Source organism: Pristiophorus japonicus, chromosome 8 (genome assembly GCF_044704955.1).
Source record: "Pristiophorus japonicus isolate sPriJap1 chromosome 8, sPriJap1.hap1, whole genome shotgun sequence".
Classification (NCBI taxonomy): Eukaryota; Metazoa; Chordata; class Chondrichthyes; family Pristiophoridae; genus Pristiophorus; species Pristiophorus japonicus.
In genome coordinates this window covers 111,498,724-111,521,211 of record NC_091984.1, presented here as the reverse complement: position 1 = coordinate 111,521,211, position 22,488 = coordinate 111,498,724, and the positions used below count along the sequence as shown (strand labels likewise).

The following is a 22,488-nucleotide window of genomic DNA, read 5'->3' as shown; positions in this document are numbered from 1 at the left end:
ATCAACTAGCCAAAACATTCACACCGCTCCACCGCCAACGTACTGTGGGTGCAGTGTGCATTAACTACAGGATGCACTGCAGCAACTCATCAAGATTTCTTCAGTTGCACCTCCCAAAGCCACAACCTCTACCATCTAGAAGGACATGGGCAGCAAATGGATGAAAACATCATCACCTCCAAGTTACCCTCCAAGTCACACACACCATCCTGTTTTGGACATATATTGCCATTCTTTCATCGTCACTGGGTAAACAGTGTGTAACTCCCTGCCCAACAACATTATGGGAGCAGCTTCACCACACAGACTGCAGTGGTTCATAAAGGCGGTGGAACTTAATCTTCTCAAGTGTCATGAAGCATGGACAATAAATACCAATCTTGCCAGTGACACCCACATCCAGAGAAGGAAAAAAAATCAATTGTTCCCATGTGGAGTTTGTTTTAGATCTATGAAATTTATAATTTGAAAATTACCACAAACAAAAAAAAAATCTTCTTGATTCAGAAGTTTAGAACTTTCAACATTTGGTAGTATAATTCTGAGTAAACTTTTCAAGGAATCTTTACACAACCTACCAAGCCTGAAAATATTATCCTGAGACTCAATTTTAAACAAATAAAATGGTAAGAAAGGAATGAACTATTTTACTTAAACTCCAACCTTCCTCACTTAAGTATGCTGCAGTATGGCTTATAAAATGATGAGCTGCAAAAAGTATTTCTGAAAGCAAGAGTAAGGCAAGGCATTGGGACAACATTTCCTCAGTGCTGCAATTAGTGGAATAGCACATTTTTATTAATGGATTTATTATTTCATTACACACAGCACACAAACATTCCTTCAGTGTTTCTGTACTCGATAGAGAAATGATGTGGAAATTGCAAGGATGAAGGTGTCATTATTTATTACACTGAAGCATCAGATCAAAATAAAAGCTATAAATCACACAAGCATACTCAACAAAAATTCATAACGGTTCAGTGAACACTGGGATTTTAAAAACTTGAAAATTTAAAGCTGGTCACTTTTCAATACACTTCAGTTGTGCTCAGTCCCCTTATTATTTATGTGGCAAATATTGCGGAGGAAAAATCCTTTCTGTTGTGATTATCTCGTGATCTCTGTGGTATTTCTAACAAAAAACAAATATTTAACTTGGTTTACTATCAAATTAGTAGCTCCTTTTTAAGTTTTTGCCACAGCCTTTTACCTTCCCATGAGGCACCTTGCCTATCAAAACGTAACAGCACAGATATTCTCAACCAAGCACTTAGCTAATCTATGGAAAATGGGCCCCAGGAAAGACAAATGACTCACAGAATTTCCATATTCCTCATTCTAGCCACACAGGCGAAGAGAACCAAGCAAAACATTTGAGAGGAGCAAGTAAAAAAGTAGAATGGTGCTCTCCTACACAAAGGCAAATTCAGAAACCTCCTCAGATAAAAGCTTCAGAATGAGAATCATGACCTACTTTATTATGATGCCACATAGTTGATCACCTTACACTTGCCCCATCAATGTACACTGACTAACTCTTCCAGCTAAGAATAAAACTACAAAAAAATAAAGTTACTCTTCAGGATGGAGATGTTACATAAGGCCACAAGAGTACAGGCATACATGTGAAAAGTGAATTTGGACACCCATGCATGTATTCGAGCCCTTCTCTAGTCTCTACCTTTAAAATTCCTTCGTACACCTCAACATCAAAAAGTATGATCCTCAGTGCTAGGTTTGTGTAAAAGTCGAAAGTTAGAGCTGTTGCATTAATGCTAGTGGAACTACATCAGCATTTTATAATTCTGTTTTAGATTGGGTACAAGAAAAACTAACTTTGTTGTACTCAGTGGTCCATTAGTGATGGAATATTATAATTTCTAAGCTCAAGCTGGACTAAATCAGGTATTTCATTGATCTCTCCCATCCTTGGTAGCCAGCCCCACCATCTCTGTAAGTCACTAATTTATCACTACTCTGTCTATCCTTAAAGCGTAGAGAGAAGTACTCGTTGTTCAAAATGCGTTTCTTTTTATAAAAGAAAGTTACACTCTGAACAAATATTTCTTCAAACTTTTCCAAGAAAGTATTTTCTTTCCGACATAGAAGCCCTTCAGTCAGGTCTTCTTCCCTGCGTTAGGAAGATCAATTGCATAGGAATGTACAGGACTGGAAAAGACCATTGTGGTCCATCTAGCCAGTCCCAGCTTGGCATTACTGGGAGCATTCCAGAATGACGTCGTTGCCAACAGAGCGATTGTGGCCTGGGGGCTGCTCTAGAGCTGCCCAACCCAGGCGAACCATGCGAGAGGCCAGAAATGCAGATTTCTCAGCCTGCAGTGAGGATTCCGGAGTTTGGTTGGCTGAGTCACTCCACTCCTTACTTGCAATGGAACATCTTTAGGATGCAAAGAATGCTCCCCACAACTGACATAACTGGAGCACCTTGGCAATGCAGGAGCCCTAACTGAAACATATCCATAACCGACAATTAAAAAACATCTAAGAAATATCTCAATCAAATAATTTAAAACAAAAGCAAAATACTGCAGATGCTGGAATCTGGAATAAAAACAGAAGATGCTGGAAATCTCAGGTCAGGCAGCATCTGTGGAGAGAGAGGAAGCAGAGTTAACGTTTTGGGTCGATGACCCTTCGTCAAGACCATTCATTTGAAGGGAACAAAAAGGCACTTCCCTCACAACTTCCTTTCCCTTAAAGCATCTGCATATTTGAAATCTCTGCTCACTTCAGTTTACCTTTAATACATGTTCCTTGAAAATTTAAAGCAACCTGCTTGATAGCTTTTGATTCCAGTCACTTTAACAGCACATAACTGTACTATTCAATCACTGCTGCAAACATAGAAAGCCTTAGCCTCTGCAAAAAGGGTGTAACTAAACATTCTTTAATGCTGTGAATTCCTTGTGGGATATTAATAATTCCTTACCTACTCAAAAGAAAGTAACAGTTTTATTAGCGTGCACCAACGATAGATATGATTACAGCAATTTTCATCTCTCCCAATGTCTAATAGTGCATACTGTGAAGTAAGGTCCTCTGAGAATTCAACAACAGCTTCTAAGCAATTTACACACATGCAATGGTGGCTGGTTAGATGCTACAGGTGGTTGGGCTGGCAAGAGCTCTCATTCACCTCATGCTAATATTTTTTCTTTCAAGAGGTTTGATGCTATTTAGCTATAATTCGACACATGTGAAAATACACCCAAAACACAAACAAAGTTAACTCATACCTCAGTGGGCAATACCAGATCCGAAATTGACAGAAAAAAAGTTCCTGCTTTATTAGCTCCTTCAAACAAAAAGCTTGAAAAATATCTGTTTAGGAAAGGGCCTGAGATGGTCAAATATTCTATGGTGTATGATGACTACTGAGGTCAAAGAGCAACGCTGTCTATTGGGGGCAGCTGGTTTGAATTCAATACGTGGGGACGGATAGATATTCTGGAGTTTTACTTGATCACCTTTGGAGATTGGGGAATATTTATGCAAAACTTTCTCTGAGGGGATTAAGTAGTCAGACTGGATTCTAAGATAGAATATACATGGTCTGTAGAAGTGACAGGCTTCATGGGCTTGATCATCTCGATTTATTCCATGCTTTCTAGGTCCTTACGTAAAAATATTGTGTAGTGCTCAATTTAGCCATAAAGAACAGAAAAGTTCCAGGTTTGATTGGATTGTGCTGGGTTAGCCACCTGAATGGGGATCAAATAATTAACACTTGTATCCCTGGGGTGGGCAGAGGGGAATGCTATTGATTCTGCTCCTGATCATCATCAAGTGAACCTTGCTCAATGAGCACATGGGGACAGCAGATGCAAGCACAAATTAGTTTAAAAGGACCCCAACAATGAAATTGCATACGAACTATTTCTATCCAGGATTTCAACTAATGCACAGCTATTTCCCTTAGACCGGAAGGAGGTTAATGTAATTCCAACTAAAAAAAAAATTTAAGTGGAAATAGAACTGATCCGGATGACTGTAGGCCCATTAGTTTGAAGTCAGTAATATGGATGATGCTTGAGGGAATAATAGGGATGGAATATATGACTACTTAAAAAGAGATGGACCAACATGGCTTCATAAATAGGAGGTCTCGTCTCACTTACTTTATTATATTTTTTGAAGAAGTAACCAAGATAGTGGATGAAAGAAACCCAGTTGACATCGTCAACCTTCGCTACAAGATCGAAGCCTCTGATATTAGTGGCCATCTACTGCGCTAGATTGGGAACTGGCTGGAAGCCAGCGGGCAGAAAGTGGTTATAGATGGATTTGGATCTGCTTGGAGACTGGTCACCGGTGGTGTCCTGATGTTAAGGCTTTGCGGTTTACTATTTTTTTTAATGATCTAGCTGTAGGTGTTGGGGGAACAATCTACAAATTTGCAAATGATACCAAGATATGTCTGAGTGTATGGACTGTAAATGATAATCGACTACTGCAGGCAGATCTAAATGTGCTGGGTGATTGGGCCTGTGTCAGATAATTGCTTAACTTAGAAAAGTGCAATATTATGCACCTGGACAGGGTGAACACTTAACATACATACACCCTTCTGAGAAAAGTACGAAAGCCGCTGCAAAAACAGAGATCTTGTGCTTAGATCGAGAAAGGTTGACGACCAATGCAGTGAAGTGATAACTAGAATGAATTAGGGTGCTGGGGTATATTTACAGGACAATTCACTATAAAATGAAGCACATCATTTTGTTTTTGTAGAAGACCTTGATTCGGCCTCAGTTAGATTATTGTTTCCAGTTTTGGTCTCCTCACCTGGTGAATGATATTGAGGCTTGGGAAAGGTCGTGGAGGGCAGCCACAAAATGAATACCTCGTTATGGTTAGAAAGGACCTGGGGTCACAATCCCAAGTTATGCAAAGTCAGAACTAGGTTAGATGTTGGGAGGTGGTTCTTTTCCCAGAAAATAAGAGGACCAAACTGCTGGCTCATGTGGTGAAAGCTGATTTGTTAAATTCCTCCAAATGAGAGCTGGATCAGTTTCTGGCTGGGTCTGACATCACCTTACATAAAAAGGTAGGTACAGTATAACATTCATCAGGACCAGAGTGGGCCACTGGGCGGGCTTTGATCACCTAAAAGGGTCAGGGAGGAATTTTTGTGATTTTTTTTCCCCCCCTAATTGGCCAGGAATTTCTCTGTTGTTTCACCTTTACCAGGAGATGACATAGATTTCAGGTGGGATGGGGAGTGTTTAATATTGTGATGCACAAGGCATTGCAGTTGTGTGGGGCAAGCTGAATGGAGCAGTGAGTCTGACCATCCATTTGTACTGCAGTGAGATGCCAAGGAACAACTGGTACCCACTGAACTCTAACCAGGAGATAAAGGGCAAGAGCAGAAAATAAAATAAATCAAAAGTAGAAAAAAAATTAGCATGTCATTTATTAAAATCGCAGTTCCATTTTTAAAAGGAGTTCTCTGAAGAAAGAATTACTTGCAGCAAACATAAGCATTTATTTGTTATTAGTATAAATGAGAAGGCATTGAAAAGATGTCGAACTATACTGAAATCAGTCCTAAAGACTTGCCTATTAAGGCAAGTTTCAGTCCCACCCATAATTTTCTGCTTTTATAAAACATTTTTTTTTGCTCTCCCATATACAAATCAGATAAAAAGCAGTGTTGGGAGTTATTGGTCTACAAAAAATACACCTGAAGGCAGTTCCAATGATGGTTGTTGGACAAGCTTCGAAAGTAGATTGCACTCCATGAATTGAAGAGCTTGAAGTAGAATCAATCAACCAAATCGTGTTTGTTAACGTACACACTATATTATGGACTGAACATACTTCCATCAATGTCATAAAGGGCACTGAAACAAATGTCTCGATTTGAATTGAAATTCTTTAAAACACAGACACAAATGTCAGATTGCAGAAATTGTTCAGGCAAACAAAATTATTTACAAAACAATTCTATACTTGTGCAAGTTAGATTAGGTTTTAATAATTAAGGTATCAGAAGTGCAGGGGACATCTGAATAAGCACAGCAAAAAAAAAAAATCAAACATGTACATACTATAGTAGCTGCAAAAAAGACTAAAGGGAATAGATTCACTTCCATCTGTCTACTCTATTCGTCCCTTTAAGCCTTTTTTTCTGATGAGCTAAATATATGCTTTTGCTCCCAATGACAGCAGCTGTGAATGACCAAGACTTCACAGTATTATACCAGTCATTTTCACATCATATTCCAGTGTTGCTGCCAGCTCCCAGTCTGTCTTCCTTTGAATCCCATTCTACAGCAGCAGCAATTCTTATTCAATCAATTCATATTTCCATAATCCACAATTCTGCTGCTCCTTCACCTCCCTAGGGTGGACTAACCCCTTTGCCCCAAACTATGGCCTACAACTGTCATTAAGCACTGCAACAATAACGAGATAAACAAAAGAGTCAGCGGTACGGAGGGTTGCTGCTGCCATATGCTAGCTAACTTAGAATTCTTCAACTACTGCAGTAGCCCACAAAAAAAAACATTAAAAAAAACATAATCCTAATCATGAGCAAACTGAATAGGTCTTTTATGCTGTTGAGCCAGAGGCCAAGCCATCTGTACACAAATCCTCAAAAAGTGTAATCTCATCCAAGGAATGCATTCATTTATTTATTTAGCTGTTTTTCCACCTTCCTCCAGTTAACCCTTCCCCCCCACCCCACTCCGGATAGATAAACCAAATCATAGGCTTGGATTATAATGCCTCAAATGATGTCCCATGCCTCACCTATAAAGAAAACATTCTTCACACTTGATAAAGCAGCAGCATCAAGTTGTTTTTTTCCCCTGGTGACCCCACCGATCCTCACTAATCAATGATGGTAGGCCTGAGCAAGATATAACTCTACAACAGGGCTGTCATACAAATGCATTTTTAGTAAATTTTTATTAAACGCTTAGGAGAAAAGCACTGTTGTTAAAACTTGCTCATGATAATTTGCTCAGGTGAATGTCGAAGTGAAGGGCAAAATACATGGTGATTTAAAGAGTTGTAAAGACTTGATTGAGCAGTCAGTGCTCAGCAAATTGAGCGCACCCCTTTAATTTCATTTTTGATCGGATGACAGTGCTGTGGCACCCATAAAGCTCAGTAAGTAAACAGCCTGCTAGAGATCATGAATGATGTTAAGCCAGTGAGGTACTGAGCATTTCCAAGGACAACAGAACTGCAGCACAACATGAGAAGAAAAAATGGAGACAATTTAAAATGAAGTTTTCAACAAAAAAAGATCCGTTTTTGAGGCCTTAGTGTGAATTATAACTTGCTGCTGCAATTATCATTTAATACGCCAGCACAGAGGAAGAGTATTGATGAGGCTAGCATAAAATGTGTCCAATGATGACAGAGTAGCTCACGGAGACACAAGACCAAACCTGGCAAAGAGTTCAAAAGCACAAAATCTAGACTGCAAAGGGAAGAGACAGATAGATAGATTATGTTCAGATTCCAGGAGACAAGGACAGCCCCTTTTGGATGCCCCATCTTACAATTAGAAGGGCACGGAACCCCTTTTTTGTATTCCAAACTGCTACTCTTCAGTAACAAATCCAGAAGTTGCACTCTTAACTATATAGCTGGGAAGACTCGGAATGTATCCCAACACTGCCAAGTTAAGTCTTTGAAATTGCATATATACCCACTGCATCTTTGGTCAAGAAAAAAATAACGCCGCAACATTTGATATTCTGTTGTTTATAAATGTGGAATCACTTGAGGCATTTATACATCTGGTAGTTCTCATTTTTAAATTACAATTTTAATATACGAGAAAGGAGGGGTGGGGAAAGGAAGGAAGAATGGCCGAGGAGGAGGAGGAAGAGGGAGCAGGGCCGAGTAAAGAGGAGGGGGGGACAGGAAGGAGGAGCAGAAGGAGGAGGAGGGAGGAGGGAGAGAAATGGGAGTAGGAACCAACTGAACTCAATCACATAGGTCTTTGCTTATTGCCCCATCTCTAATCTCCTGGGTTGCCCCTCAGTTCCTTACCCAATTCTCCCAAAAATCCTGTTCAAATTTCTGCCCATCTCACAGCATCAAAACTGCTCTGGCTGAAGGTACAAATGACATCCCGCATTATTCATCCCGTTCTCCACCTCTCGACAGTGTTTGGTATGATTGATCACACCATTATCTTTCATCACCTCTACACTATTGACCAGTTCAGTGGAACTACCCTTCAACGGTTCCACTGCTAACTCACTAAATGCAGCCTGCACATCTTATCTTGTCCGCACAGTGTCATGTCCACAGACTCTGAATGATCAATCCTTAGCCCACTCCACTTCTTCATCTACATGCAGTCCCTTTGTGACATTATCCACAAGTATGGGGTCAGTTTCCTTATGTACCCTGATGACAGCCAGCTCTCTCTCACCAGAACTTCTCTTGATCACAGTGCTGTCCTTTTCCCTGTCCAACATCCAGTCATGGAAGGGTCAAACATTTCTCCAAATGATTCTCAGAAAGAACAAAGCTATTGTTTTCATCCCCTGCCATAAACTCTGCTTCCTTGACACTCAGGCTGAACTAGACCATGTGAAAGTCCGGCATCCTACCCAACTGAGCTTCAAATCCTTCAAGACCACTTCCATCGAACAGCAACATTGGAAGAAAGCAAGACAGACTCAGATTTATATAGAGCCTTTCATGACCAGCGAACATCTCAAAGTGCTTTACAGCCAAAGAAGTACTTTTGGAGTGTAGTCACTGTTGTAATGTGGGAAACACGGCAGCCAATTTGCTCATAGCAAGCTCCCACAAACAGCAATGTAATAATGACCAGATAATCTATTTTTTTTTGTCATGTTGATTGAGGGATAAATATTGGCCCCAGGACACCAGAAATAACTCCCCTGCTCCTCTTCAAAATAATGCTGTAGGATATTTTACATCCACTTGAGGGGACAGACAGGGCCTCAGTTTAATGTTTCATCCGAAAGATGGCACCTCCGACTGGAGTGTCAGCCTAGATTTGTTTTGTGCTCAGACGCAAGTGTGCTACCCACTGAGCCACAGCTGACACTGTACCCACGCTATTACTGAAATCCTTCAGCATATTCTGGTCACCTCCAGACACAATTTCTCCAATGTCTTCCTTGCTCACTTCTCATTCCCCACTCCACATATACTCCAACATGTCCAAAATCCAGACACCCTTAATCTGTTCTCCACTTTGACCCACCGCTCTGTCCTGCGCGAACAACATTGGCTCTCTGACTCCAATGCATTAAATTTAAAATCCCTATCTTCTTCTGCATATCCCTCCACGGCCTTGCCTCACTCCATCGCCGCAACCCTATTCCTACCTATATAGTTCATGTACACTTCACATATAAAAACTTACACAAAATCCATCTTTTTACAAAGCTTTTCATCATCTTCTAATTGCTCGCTTCACGGCTTAGCATTCATACCCTTATCTGTTTTTCTCATCTCCTCTAAAAGCACCTTGGGATGTTTTCAACATTACAGACTACAGAAATTAAAGTTTACAGTGTTGGAAAGGCAATAGGCTTAAAATGATCAGAATGTAACAGAAAATGCTGATGAATAAAATGACTCTTAATAATACAAGGTACTCACATTAAGAATTGGAAAGGATCACTTACTAATAAAATTACATGTTGGACAAAACATGTTATAGCCGATTTTATATTCTGCGTAGAGTAGATCTGATTCCACATCCAAACCTCCAATACAGTGCTCAGTATGCACAGAGAAACATTACAAGAGCATTTTACAGGGCTGTGGATAGCTAGTAAATAGAGAGATGAGGGGGGGGGGAAGAGGGTGTGTGGACATAGTTGAAGAAAAGGTTAAGACTTTTGAATGGAGGGAAATGACCAGATGGAGATGCTGAGGGAGTTCCAGAGATGAAAGATTATAGTGACTCCAAGAGCAGTCATGTATAGTATAGGGAGGGAGGGAGGGAGGGAGGGAGGGAGGGAGGGAGGGAGAGAGAGAGAGAGAGAGAGTGAGAGAGAGAGAGAGAGGAGCGAGAGAGAGAGCCTGAGGAGGGGATGGTGCAGGCAGGGGACATGTGGCCAAAATAAATCACAATGGTAGAGAGGATGAGGCTGTGGAAGGATTTGAAGTTGAGTACATGAATCTTAACATGTTTTCTACATTACAACTGTGACTTCAAAAGTACTTCATTGGCTAGAAAGCACTTTGGGACATCCTGAGGTTGTGAAAGGCACTATATAAATGCAAACCTTTTTTTTTAAAAAATCAACTCTCTGGGACACAGGGAGCCAGTGGAGCTTCGAAACAACAAGGGTGATGAGGATGTGGACCCAAATGCAGTACAAATTGTAATTTACCCTGCTGGTACCGATAGCATAGATAAAAATAAATTATAAATAAAAGCTGAAGGTTTACTGTAAACTTCAGCTTCCCGAATAATGGGGGAAGCTCCGTAAAAGTTGTGTGATAATGAAACTATTTCACTACCTGCACAGATAAGGTTAGTGACAGTCAATAGTGCCATTTACGCTAGCACGGAAATGAGATGGATAAAGCTTGGGACACTGGTAGAATATCATGTCTCCTGACACAGTGGGAAACAGCTGGATCAGATGCGAGTGAACTGGAATGTAGCATTTCACAGCTGGGTTTTTTTTTTTAATTTAAAAAGAATGAACATGCATGCATATCCAAAATAAACTTCTTTGACAGGATTTTTAACGAGTTCAATTTTCAAGAACTCTGTGTTATATAGGCAAGTAGCACTGAAACCTCCTCTCCTCTTGTATACAGAGAAACAAGGGTCTTTAGGTATATATTCTAGCAGTGACAATGTGTGTGTTTTTTTGTAATCCATTCTACCTTATCTGCTGCTGTAACCAAAATGTCAACTGTGTGTAAGTATGTGTGAAAATCTAATTTTAAAGAACCATATTGTCATACCGTGTAAGACCCTCAAGTGTAGAGAAGAATCAAGATGGCGAGCTAGACTGAAGCTGGGTCTGTAAATTGAAAACCATGGAATAAATCTTATTTCAGTGCTGATGCTCAAACACTGGAAGTTATATTTACTGAGGGTGAGTAAGACTTTTTTTGCTTCAATTTCTTCCCTTACTTCCCCATCTCTGAACTTAGCTCATGCTGCAATATGGTGATGTCAGTACCAGCAGCCCTTCTACAGAGAGGCTGTATTGAGTGATGGTGGTTTATTTGACACAAACCTTAACTTTATCAAGAATACGAAAGAAAAGGGTGCTACAATATTCTTGGCAATATATTTTCTATACTAAACTGCACCTTTATTTACAAATGATATGCAGTCATTATCCCAATTACTCAGGGCTCTAAAGTGTACACACATACAGAAATCAGTAAAAATTAGTGGACAGGTACAAAAAATTATTTTAAAGACTAATGGAATGTGAACCTTCATCACAAGGGGGCTGGAATACCAAGAGGTGGAAGTTATGTTACAGATGTGTAAAGTTCTGGTTGGGTCACATCTGGAGTTTTGCGTTCAGTTCTGGGCGCCGCACCTCAGGAACGATCTATTGGCTTTGGATGGGGTGCAGTGTAGTTTCACCATAATGATACAGGGGCTAAAAGAGTTAATTTATGAGGACAGGCTGAAGACACCAGGCTAGCATTCCCTTGAGTATAGAAGAGTATGGGTGAATGAATTGAGGTGTTTAAGATGCTTAAAAGGATTTGACAGGGTAGAGAGAGAAAAACTATTGCCTCTGATGGGAGAGTCCAGAACAAGGGCCTTAACCTTAAAATTAAAGCAATGCCATTCAGGAGTGATGTCAGGAAGCATTTCACACAAAAAGGGGAAATTTGGACCACTCTCCCCCCAAAAAGCTCTTGTGGTTAAGTCAACTGAAAATTTCGAAATTGAAATTGATAGCATTTTGTTAGGCAAGGGTATTGAGGAACATGGAACCAAGGTGGGTAAACGGAGTTAAGATACTGATCAGCCATGGCCTAATTGAATGATGGAAAGGGCTCGAGGTGCTGAATGGTCGACTCCTGTTCCTATCCCGATGTCATCGGTAAATAGAGCTATCCAGCTGTGGTGAGCAATTCAATTTTTGCTGTTCCAACCGCTATTATTCGCTGTTTCTAGAATGATGGAGGTTTACTCCAGTTATAATGACGGAATGGTATTCTGAGGAGCAACGTTATTTCACTTCATAGTTCACCAACTAAAATTGTGGCTGAGGAGATACCCATGCTTGGAGAGAAATTAAGGGCACTGAGAAAAAGAACACTACTAAAGTAATGAAATCAATATTAAAATAAGTTTCCTATCATTGATCAAACAAAACATTTGAGCTTTTGAAAACATTGCTGCAGTGTCTGTATTGTAATTGCTCTGGGTTACGTCTGGGGGATCTGCTCACTGACTTCATTCATCTCTGCTTTGTCACGGCTACCTAGGAAAGACTATTACATTAAAAAAAAAGTTAATCATGTTTCAAACCTGGTCTCTGAAGTCCTCTGGGAACTTCCACACAACCACTGGATCTGTAAATAATTGACAGACAGTATTAATCAGCTGTGAAGGAATAAAGCATTACAGTCAGAGCACATTAATATTAAAACAAAAGTCAGTTTCAACTTCTCAGACAAATACTGAAGCAGTCTTCCAAATATCACTGCATAGTATTCCTGAATTTCTACTGACAGTACACCAACATTTGTGCATTTTACATCTTTTATTCCAAGTTGCTTTAAGTATTTTACGGAAACAAAAAACAAATGTTCTTCAATTTAGAACAAAGTCGATTTAATTACAAAAGTATGAATTTTCAATAAAACACCCATTTTACCCTCATTAACCTCCAAAGCTGGATATTGAAGAAAATTCTATTTATTGAGTGGTAAAGTTTGAACAGAGCAAGCTCCAACCTACTAATCAACTTCAAACAAATTAAAATTAGCACACAATAAAAAGATAACTGAAAATATACAGTGGTGGCTTTTCATTCATATTTGTCACACACACACACACACAAACACACAAATGTTTTTTTCCTGGTATATCATCATCAAATAAAATTTGACATTGTAGGCAGCTTTTGTACTGAAAGTAGCCAAGATTCAGGAAGCACAGCCAAGTCCACTGTTTATATACATAAAGTCCCTATTTTACCAAATTCCTTTCTCTGGGATTAACAAATTAATTCATGCTTAACATCACCAGTGAGAAAATCAGTTTGTTATGATCATATATATATGGAACAATCTGTATCGCATACATGAACTTGTGGTATTTCACTCAAGCCAATCTTGACCTTTATTTTTTTATGTGGATGCTTGGCTCCGTGAAAAAAAGAAAGGTGTTAGTTTATGAGGCCAGACGCATACCATGGCCTTGAACCAATGGGCCCCAAGACATCCTGTATACCATTACATAGCCAGTGGTTTGCGGGACTACATTTACGGCATCTGTGCAAACTCCGAACACATGCAAGGAACATTAAAGTTATTGCAAAATCACTGGATGTCAGTTTGCACATAACTGAAAATGGTTCCATAAACTACATCAGGGCAGAATTATTGCTTAAATGCTGCAGTAGAAAATCAGGATTGGTCATGAGAGTTTACATGTTGCTCACACTCAACATATTTTACATATGGAAATATTCTAGGACGCGTTTTAAAAAAGATATCCAATCCTGCTTGATCATGCAGATGTATTACTGCAGGAATTACTAACCGACAGTATGACCAACTCTGAACAAACACTGCAAACACATCCTTCCACTCAATTAACAATTAATTAGCAAAAATGTTCAGTGCAGAAACAAGAAAAGCATTAATTAACCTTCATGACGCCATTGCCAAGTTATCTCATCAGGTTACCTAGAAATGTTTTTAAATGAGATAGTGTGTTCGAGAGTTGCATGCGAGAGAGAAGTACTGGTGTTAGCGTGCCTGTGAAGGCCCGACCCGGCATTCGGAGCGGTGGCCCGACCTGCAAGGACCATCAGCAGGTCGGGATTGGACGTCACCACAACCCAGGTCGGTGATTGGAGCGTGGGCAGTTACAGCAGGAGCAGCGAGAGAGCATGGAACAACATGATCGGGGCCCAGGAGAGGCGAGGGCCATGGGCCAGCCCACATTGCAACATGTGTGCGCAATAGGTTCGTGCAGCAGAGCTGGTCTCCAGTCGTCCTGGTTAACCCTTGCTACTGGACCAAGACCTAGCTCTGTCAAGCCCGTGTGGTGGCTGGTGTGCAAAACAGCCAACATACATAAAAAAAATCCACACACAGGAATCTTCCACCGTTCAACATGCAGTTCGGGACCTGGAATAGCAGGTCCCTCATTGAAACATCTGTGAATTCATCCCTTTTTGGCGTGGAAGCAGGTCATCCTCGATAGAAGGACCGCCGATGACGATGATCCCATCAGAATACAAACAGGTTACCAGACAAGGTAACTTTCTCTGCAGCAACCCTTTCTCCTGTGATCCATTAAAATAATCATGAATTGGCCTCACTCGACAAGAAATTAGATTAAGCAGTGCGATGGTTTGGTTTGGGCAGAGGAAACGCTTCAAAGACACCCTCCTTGATAAATTTCAACATCCCCACCGGCACCTGGGAATCCCTGGCCCAAGACCGCCCAAAGTGAAGGAAGAGCATGTGGGATGGTGCTGAGCACCTAGAGTCTCATCGCCGAGAGCATGCAGAAAACAAGCGCAAGCAGTGGAAGGAGCGTGCAACAAACCAGACTCCCCACCCACCCTTTCCTTCAACCACCGGCTGCCCCACCTGTGACAGAGATTGTAATTCCCGTATTGGATTGTACAGCCACCTGAGAACTCACTTTGAGAGTGGAAGCAAGTCTTCCTCGATTTCGAGGGACTGCCGATGATATGGTTGAGAAATTAGCTGGTATCTCACTATATTTACATTACTTCTTCAAACTTCACTAATTTGCCACAGACTTATTCTTTGAAAAACATAAGCCACATTGCCGGTCAAAGTTCCCAATACCTGTAGTTCAACTCAATTACCTCGGGACTTTATTTCCCTAGTATGTTAGTTAAAAAGGACAAGGAAATCGAGTACATCCAGAATCTGCTGCGCTGCCAACTTTCTGGAATTGTAAGAGGAGCCAAGCAAGCTTCTCATCTAGATCCCGGCAGGTGTGGAGCTCACACTCCAAGGAAGTTCACAGCTACGAGCACTGAACACACTTCAGGTGGAGTTGGTTTCCTGAACGTTTCTTCCCAATTTATCCATTTGCTTCCCAATGACGGTTTCTCATACAGAAGAAACAAAACTCCTTAACCTGGGGAGCCTTCAGGAAACGTGAAATGCACAGCCAAGCAGTCCTGCGATTAACAATACAGTATATAGGTTGCATTCTATACCCCAAAATGTAACAGCATCAATTCCAGACTACTTCAAGAGTTTCAGTCTGTTTGATGTTAGCTCTGCAAGCACAGGCATCAAATATGGCAGATGAGGCTCTTGAAGCAACCAAACTTGTGTCACTTGTGCATGGATTAATTAATAAATTATCTTTATTGTGGGCATGATGTATGGATTCAGTCACGATATATCAATTCTTTGGATTCCCGATGGGTCAGATAAGCCACAATGCGGACTATTCATGAAGTGTTCATGTTGAACACATCAAAATTAAAAATTAAACCAGTGGAGTGATTTGGAGCAATTATTTCATAGTAGAATCCATGAAAAGTATGTTAAAATGGCTCATTTATCTAACTAGAGGGTGCTTCCAGGATTTCACCACATTTCAAAACTGGTGCTGGTAGAATTCTGAACAAAGTCATATTGCAAATAAACACTGGTCACAGACTGCTATCAACCCAAGAACTACAATTGCTAAAACTGTTGCTGTTGACAGTTTAATAGACTTGGTTTAATTGCAGCAATCTCAGAGTTTTACATCAACACCCATGGGTTAAATGTGCTCCAAAATATGCAAACTGTAAAGTGTAAATGCCCCTGGAAACAACCACTACTGGAAAGATGTAATTCTAGAAGTCACAAATAGAAGTTATATATGCTAGAGCAATTATATATAATGTCACTCTATAAAGGTATATCTATAAATGGCATATCTATAATCGAAAGACAGTATAAAAATGTACATTAACAATGTGGTACACAAGTTATTGTGCAACTCTTCACTAAGTTTGCATTAAAGAAAAAACTGGAAACAAAAAAATGAAATAAAATACTAATTTCCATAAGGGCAAGCGAATTCTGGGGTTACAAAACAATGAAACATCTCAAAAGAAATGATATCACATTTCTCAAACATCACAATGGACTTCATATATCATTACTTTTGCAGTGCAATCATTACTATTGCGATACAGGCAAAACTAGTTTTTGCAATCTTATTAGTAGTGGGCTTTTGCCCACTAATCTACAAACATCAATGTAATGAATGACCAATTAATCTGCAATTCTTTAATTATTAACCACTTTGGCACATCCTGAAGACATGAAAAATTGTTTATAAATACACACTCTCTCTTTAATCTGTTCTGTGTGTTAGTTTGAGAGAAGAATATTGCCCAGAACACCAGAATGACTGAGAACAAGCAGACAGTTTAGCATTTCATTCGAAGCAGGGCACCTCCAGCAATACAACTGTCCCCCAGTCTGGCACTAGCGAGTCAACTAGATTTTGCATTCAAATCCTGGAGTATGGCTTAAACCCACAACCTTCTTACTCAATAGGTAAATGTGCTACCGACTGAACAAATTGACACTTCAGATTAAGATGACTGATATTTCATTTGAGTGTAGCTCTGATAAATTAATCACCTCAGCTCCCTGAAGTGGTAATGCCTTGCAGCACAACTGATTTGTCATATTGCGGCGCTGTATTGAGAGCAGCTTTGCAGCGAGTTTATCTACGTTTTAATCATACGCAGCATGCCCACTGTGTGAAGGAAAAAGAAACCAACAAAACATTTTTAAATAAACTAGTTAATCTCCCCTAGAATTGCTCATAGTCAGAAGAAATGCTATGGGCCAGATGGTCCTGTGACTTTCACTTGCCCATAGACTTTCCCATGGGGTTTTGCACGGTATGTTGCTGTCAGTGGGACATCCAAACGGTGTGGCACCCTCCACTGGGCATCTGGGACCTGTGTGAACAGGGTAAACAACTGTATATCCTGAACCAGATTGAATGAGCAGCGATGAGTCTGAACCAGGATGTAGAACCTAGAAGTGGGGGAGGAGGTGGGGGGGCGAAGCCATGGAGGGACTTGAAAATATGGATGAGAATTTTAAAAATTGAGGCAGGGAGCCAATGTAGGTCAACAAGCACAGGGTAGATGGGTGAGCGGGACGAGTTGCGAATTATCACACGGGGACAGAGTCTTGGATGGCCTCAAGTTTATGGAGAACTAGGGAGGTCGGCCAGGAGTGCGTTGGAATAGTTAAGTCTCGGGATGATAAAGGCATGGATGAGGGTTTCGGCAGCAGGTAAGTTGAGGCAAGGGCGGAGACAAGAGATATCATGAAAGTGGAAATGGGTGATCTGAATGATAGAATGGATATGAGGCTCAATTCGTGATCAAGTTTGACATGGAGGGTGCGCACAGACTTGGTCAGCCTTAGACAGCTGCCCGGGAGATCCAACCACTGGAAAGGGAACGGAGTTTGTGGCGTGAACCAATGGCTTCAGTCTTCCTGACATTTAAATCGAGGAAGTTTCTACTCATCCAGTGCTGGATGTCAAGCAAGCAGTCTGATTGTATCGAGACAGTGGAGGGTTTCAGAGAGGTGGAGGAGAGTAGAGCTGGATATCATCAGTGCATGTATGAAAACTCACATTGTGTTGCCGGATGATGTCACCGAGAGACAGCATGTAGATCATAGGGAGACACCAAAGGTGACAGTACGGAATTGGGAACAGAAGCCATTGCAGTGATTTTATGGTTACGGCTGGAAAGATGGGAATGAAACCAGGTGAGTGCAGTCCCTTCCAGCTGGACAATGGTGGAAAGGCATTGAAGCAGAATTTTGGGGTCAACCATGTCAAAGGCTGCAGACAAGTCCAGAAGGGATAGATTACCTTTGTCGCAGTCAATTAGGGTGCAATTTGTGACCTTGGTAAGAGCAGTTTCAGAATGGTGGCAGGGGTGGAAACCTCACTGGAGGGAGTCAAACAAGGAGTTCTGGGAAAGGTGGCATTGATTTGGGAGGTGACAACTCATTCAAGAACTTAAAGAAGAAAGGGAGGTTGGAGATGGGATGGACAGTTTGCATTGACAGTGGGGTCAACGCTTGTTTTTTTTTGTTTCTTTTTTTTTTAAAAAGAGGGGTGATGACAGCAGATTTGAAGGAAAGGGGGAAAATAGCCGAGGAGAGAGAACCGTTGCCTATATCCACCAACATTGGAGCCAGGAAGGAAAGTTGTGTGGTCAGCAATTTATTAGGAATAGGGTCGCGAAAGCAGGAAGTCCAGCTCATTGGTAAGATGAGCTTTGAAAGGGCAAGATGGGAGATCGGAGAGAAATATGCAAATTTAGGGTTAGGACAGGAAGGAAACGGAGAGGAAGTAAGGTCTGATGGGCTAGGGGAAGGGAGGGAATTGAAACCAGAAGCTGTTTAACAGATGTTGTCGATCCTTTTAGCAACCAACTTACAATTAACTTACAATTAACTTGCAAACTGAAGCACAGATGTCCACAAACAACGTGTGTATCTATAATCAGATGTACAAAAGCTTTGTTCACAGCGAGTCAGAAGTTGCATGGCTTCAAAAGTTAGGGTACGGTGGTTGCTGATATGGACAAGGCAGGGAAAGTGCCACATCTCCAGGCTGACAGAGATTAGGCATCAGGGAGTATAACTGGATATATTTTCAACAGGAGTTGGGTAATTTGATAGCAAGTTGAACTGCAGTATAATTTTACGATAATGAACTCAGCTTATAAGGAAGTCATGGTCTGAATAATCCCAACGGCAAGGTCCAATTATTCAACGAAAATCTGTGACACTGAGTCAGGTAGCTGATGAGGCATCTTCTGGTGATTAGGGTGTGGAAAGCACTGACCAGTTTTCCCTTCATTGGATGAGTCCAGGAAGGCAATCACAACTGTGTAAAACTTAGCGTTATTACCTGCATGCGTGCATTGAGAAAAGTATAAATAATATTAAGCAATCTGCATTGTATAGTTTTAATAGAATAAAATGATATTCAATTCAAATTCTTCATTTTTCCATTGCAGTCAATCTCCAAATCCCACGACTGGAATTGAACACCCTCAAGTATCGATATTTTCTGCTGGTCTGGAAGGGGCCTGTTAATGAAGTTTGGCAACGCCCTTTTTCCAATTATTTTCGTGTTTGTTGTATTAGAAATGATAGCTTTTAAACTTGTGCAGTTGGCTGGCCAGCTAAAAGATGGCATCTGAAAAAAGTTGTCAAGTATTTTGAGATTTGAGTGCCTAGCCATCTCCTTGTTTATTGGCAGCTGCTTCTCTATTCATTTTTGATGCTTTTAGTCCCGTTTGCTACTTGACAACTGGTATGAAGCCCAGCTGTTGAGTTGTGGTTTGTCAATGTATAATTATTAGCAGATCTCCTAACGGTGCTCACAGGAGATGATGCTTGTAACGCACTGCAGATTACCAGAGCCATCAACTTATGGTAATACACAATTTCATTTTGTCTCAAGTATTAAGGGAATGCGAGCAATATTTTTGATTGAAATTGTGCAATTTGCAAGCAACTGAGTCAGTTGCCACGATTTGTTAAGCTAAGTACTTCATTTTATGTCTGACTTCTATTTTTAATTTAAAAGAAACATCCAAGAAGGATGGTGTTGTATATGCAGACTATGGATGTACTCTCTATGTAGTCACTGTGGTTGTACAAGATGGAGACTGGTTTACCTGATGTACTATCAAATAAGATTTACACTGTGTATATACATGCTGGCACCACTAGAGTGTGCAACTGGTGGTGACCAGGAGTTTCCTGCCCTGGTGGCAGGGCCCAGTATAAAATGCTGCACACCATGCTTGTGCCCCACTCTGGAGTTTGGAATAAAGACCAAGGTCACTACAGTTTGAGTACAACACATTGCCCTGTGGAGTCATTCATAAGTACATTACAAACATAACAGATAGTGGGTAAGATGTTCCAGGTTCTAGGTCAATATAAGAAATGTAACAGTGGCCGGGGGGGGTGGGGAAGAAAGAGAGATGAGGTTTGGTAATGTTGGGATGGGAGGAAGGCAGTGGTGATGGCGGGGGGAAATCATGGGAAAGAGAATAGTGGGGAGAAATAGCAAGGTTCCACTGAGACATGCATAATAGCTGCATTCATGTCTGAATGCACCTTCCCTGATGTGTCAGATTGTCTACAACTCCACCTCATGTTCTGAAATCTTGAGCACAAGTCATGCCATTTGGAGATACTTCCCATATCCCAGAGTTAACACCTGCTCCTCAAAACACCCACATCCTGTTATGTATGTAAACTTTACTAGTGTGCAAGACTTGCCACCAGGGGGTGCACCTGTTGGAGACCCAAGGGTCACCTGCACACCCCGGGCAAGCAGGTATAAAAGGCAGTCCACCATGCTGCTTCCTCACTCTGGAGTTACATTGAAGAGACCATGGTCACAACAGTTTGAGCCTACAGTGTACAGTCTTGTGGAGTTATTCTGAATATAACAATTGGTGACGAGTAACAGATCACGAACTTTCACACAGTTATGGCTACCGTTGGTATTCTTGAGAGATTTGTTGAGGGTGATGATTGGGAAGCTTTCGTTGAGTGTCTTGACCAGTACTTTGTGGTCAACGAGCTGGATACGGAAGATACTGTGGTCAAGCGCAGGGCGATTCTCCTCACCGATTGTGGGTCTACGATATATGGCCTCGTCAAAAATCTGCTAGGACCGACGAAACCAACAGACCAAGACATATGCAGAGTTGTGCACACTGGTTCAGGAACACCTCAAGCCAAAGGAGAGCATCTTAATGGCCAGGTATCGCTTTTACACGCATCATCGCTTTGAGGGCCAGGACGTTGCGAGCTATGTCGCCGACCTAAGACGCCTTGCGGGACCGTGCGTATTTGCTGGATTTTTGGGGCAAATGTTGCAGGACTTTTTCGTGCTTAGAATCGGCCACAAGGTCATTCTTCGCAAACTGCTGTCTGCCGAATCCCTACATCTGAGCAAGGCCATCACGATAGCCCAGGCTTTCACGTCCACAAACGATAACACTAAACAGATAGCTTTGCAGCATCGAAGCTCACCGGCAAGTGCTGAGCATAAAATAATGCCTTCAGGAAGCAAAACTGTACATGACAGGGCCTACAAACCTGCAGAGGCCAGACCTAGGATGACTCAGAGTCCGCTGTGGGGCGCGAATGCGAATCCATTAACACCATGTTGGCACTGCAGGGGTAATCATCGGGCCCATCAATGTCGATTCAAGCACGATGTGTGCAAGGGCTGCGGAACAATGGGGCACCTCCAGCGAATGTGCAAACGTATTGCAACTCACCACGTGGCCGAGTCAGCAGAAGATGATCGATCCGGCGCGAATCACGCTGAACGAGTGAGAGAGGAAGTGTATGGGATACACATCTTCATCACCAAAAGCCCTCCGATAATGTTGAAAGTCAAATTAAACGGCATTCCAGTTTCCATGGAATTGGACCCGGGGGCAAGTCAGTCAATTATAAGCCAGAAGGCTTTTGAGAAACTGTGGGGCAACAAGGCACAAAGGCCAAAACTAAGCCCGATTCACACGAAGTTGCGCATTTACACCAAAGAGCTCATACCAGTAGTTGGCAGTGCGGATGTGAAGGGATCGTACAATGGAACTGTGCATGATTTATCACTATGGATTGTACCAGGCAATGGTCCAATGCTGTTCAGCAGAAGCTGGCTTGGAAAGATCCAATTGAACTGGGACGACATCAAAGCACCGTCTTCGGTGGATGACGCCTCGTGCGCCCAAGTGCTAAACAAATTCCCGTCATTATTTGCACCGGCAACTTCAGACACCAAAGTGCAGATCCATCCAGTCCCTGATGCATGGCCTGTTCATCACAAGGCCCAAGCGGTTCCATATATGATGCGAGAGAAAGTAGAGATCGAGCTGGACAGACGTCAACGAGAGGGAATCATATCGCCAGTCAAGTTCAATGAGTGGGCCAGTCCAATTGTTCCGGTGTTGAAAAACGATCGATGGGACGGTCAGAATCTGCGGGGACTACAAGGTAACGATCAACTGAGTCTCGTTACAAGACCAGTATCCATTACCCAAAGCGGATGACCTGTTCGCAACGCTAGCCTGGGGGGGGGGGGGGGGGGGGAGAGAAAGAGAGTCGTTCACCAAGCTGGATCTAACCTCTGCTTACATGACACAGGAGTTGGCTGAACCTTCAAAAAAAATTGACGTGAGTCAACATGCACAAAGGACTGTTCATATACCG

At 41.6% G+C, this 22,488-nt stretch overlaps 1 protein-coding gene across 6 annotated transcripts in view; it reads right to left on the bottom strand.

Annotated features, from left to right (window-relative positions):
- Positions 1 to 22,488, bottom strand: part of dennd1b (DENN/MADD domain containing 1B) — a 303,998-nt gene that overhangs the window by 202,331 nt on the left and 79,179 nt on the right. For 5 of the 6 annotated variants that reach the window (XM_070887322.1, XM_070887317.1, XM_070887318.1 and 2 more), the window contains exon 3: positions 12,503 to 12,546. The exons of the other annotated variant lie outside the window; for it this stretch is intronic. In XM_070887322.1, the coding sequence (XP_070743423.1) occupies positions 12,503 to 12,546 (44 nt within the window). The remainder of the gene's footprint in view (positions 1 to 12,502; positions 12,547 to 22,488) is intronic. 6 annotated transcript variants of the gene reach the window in all.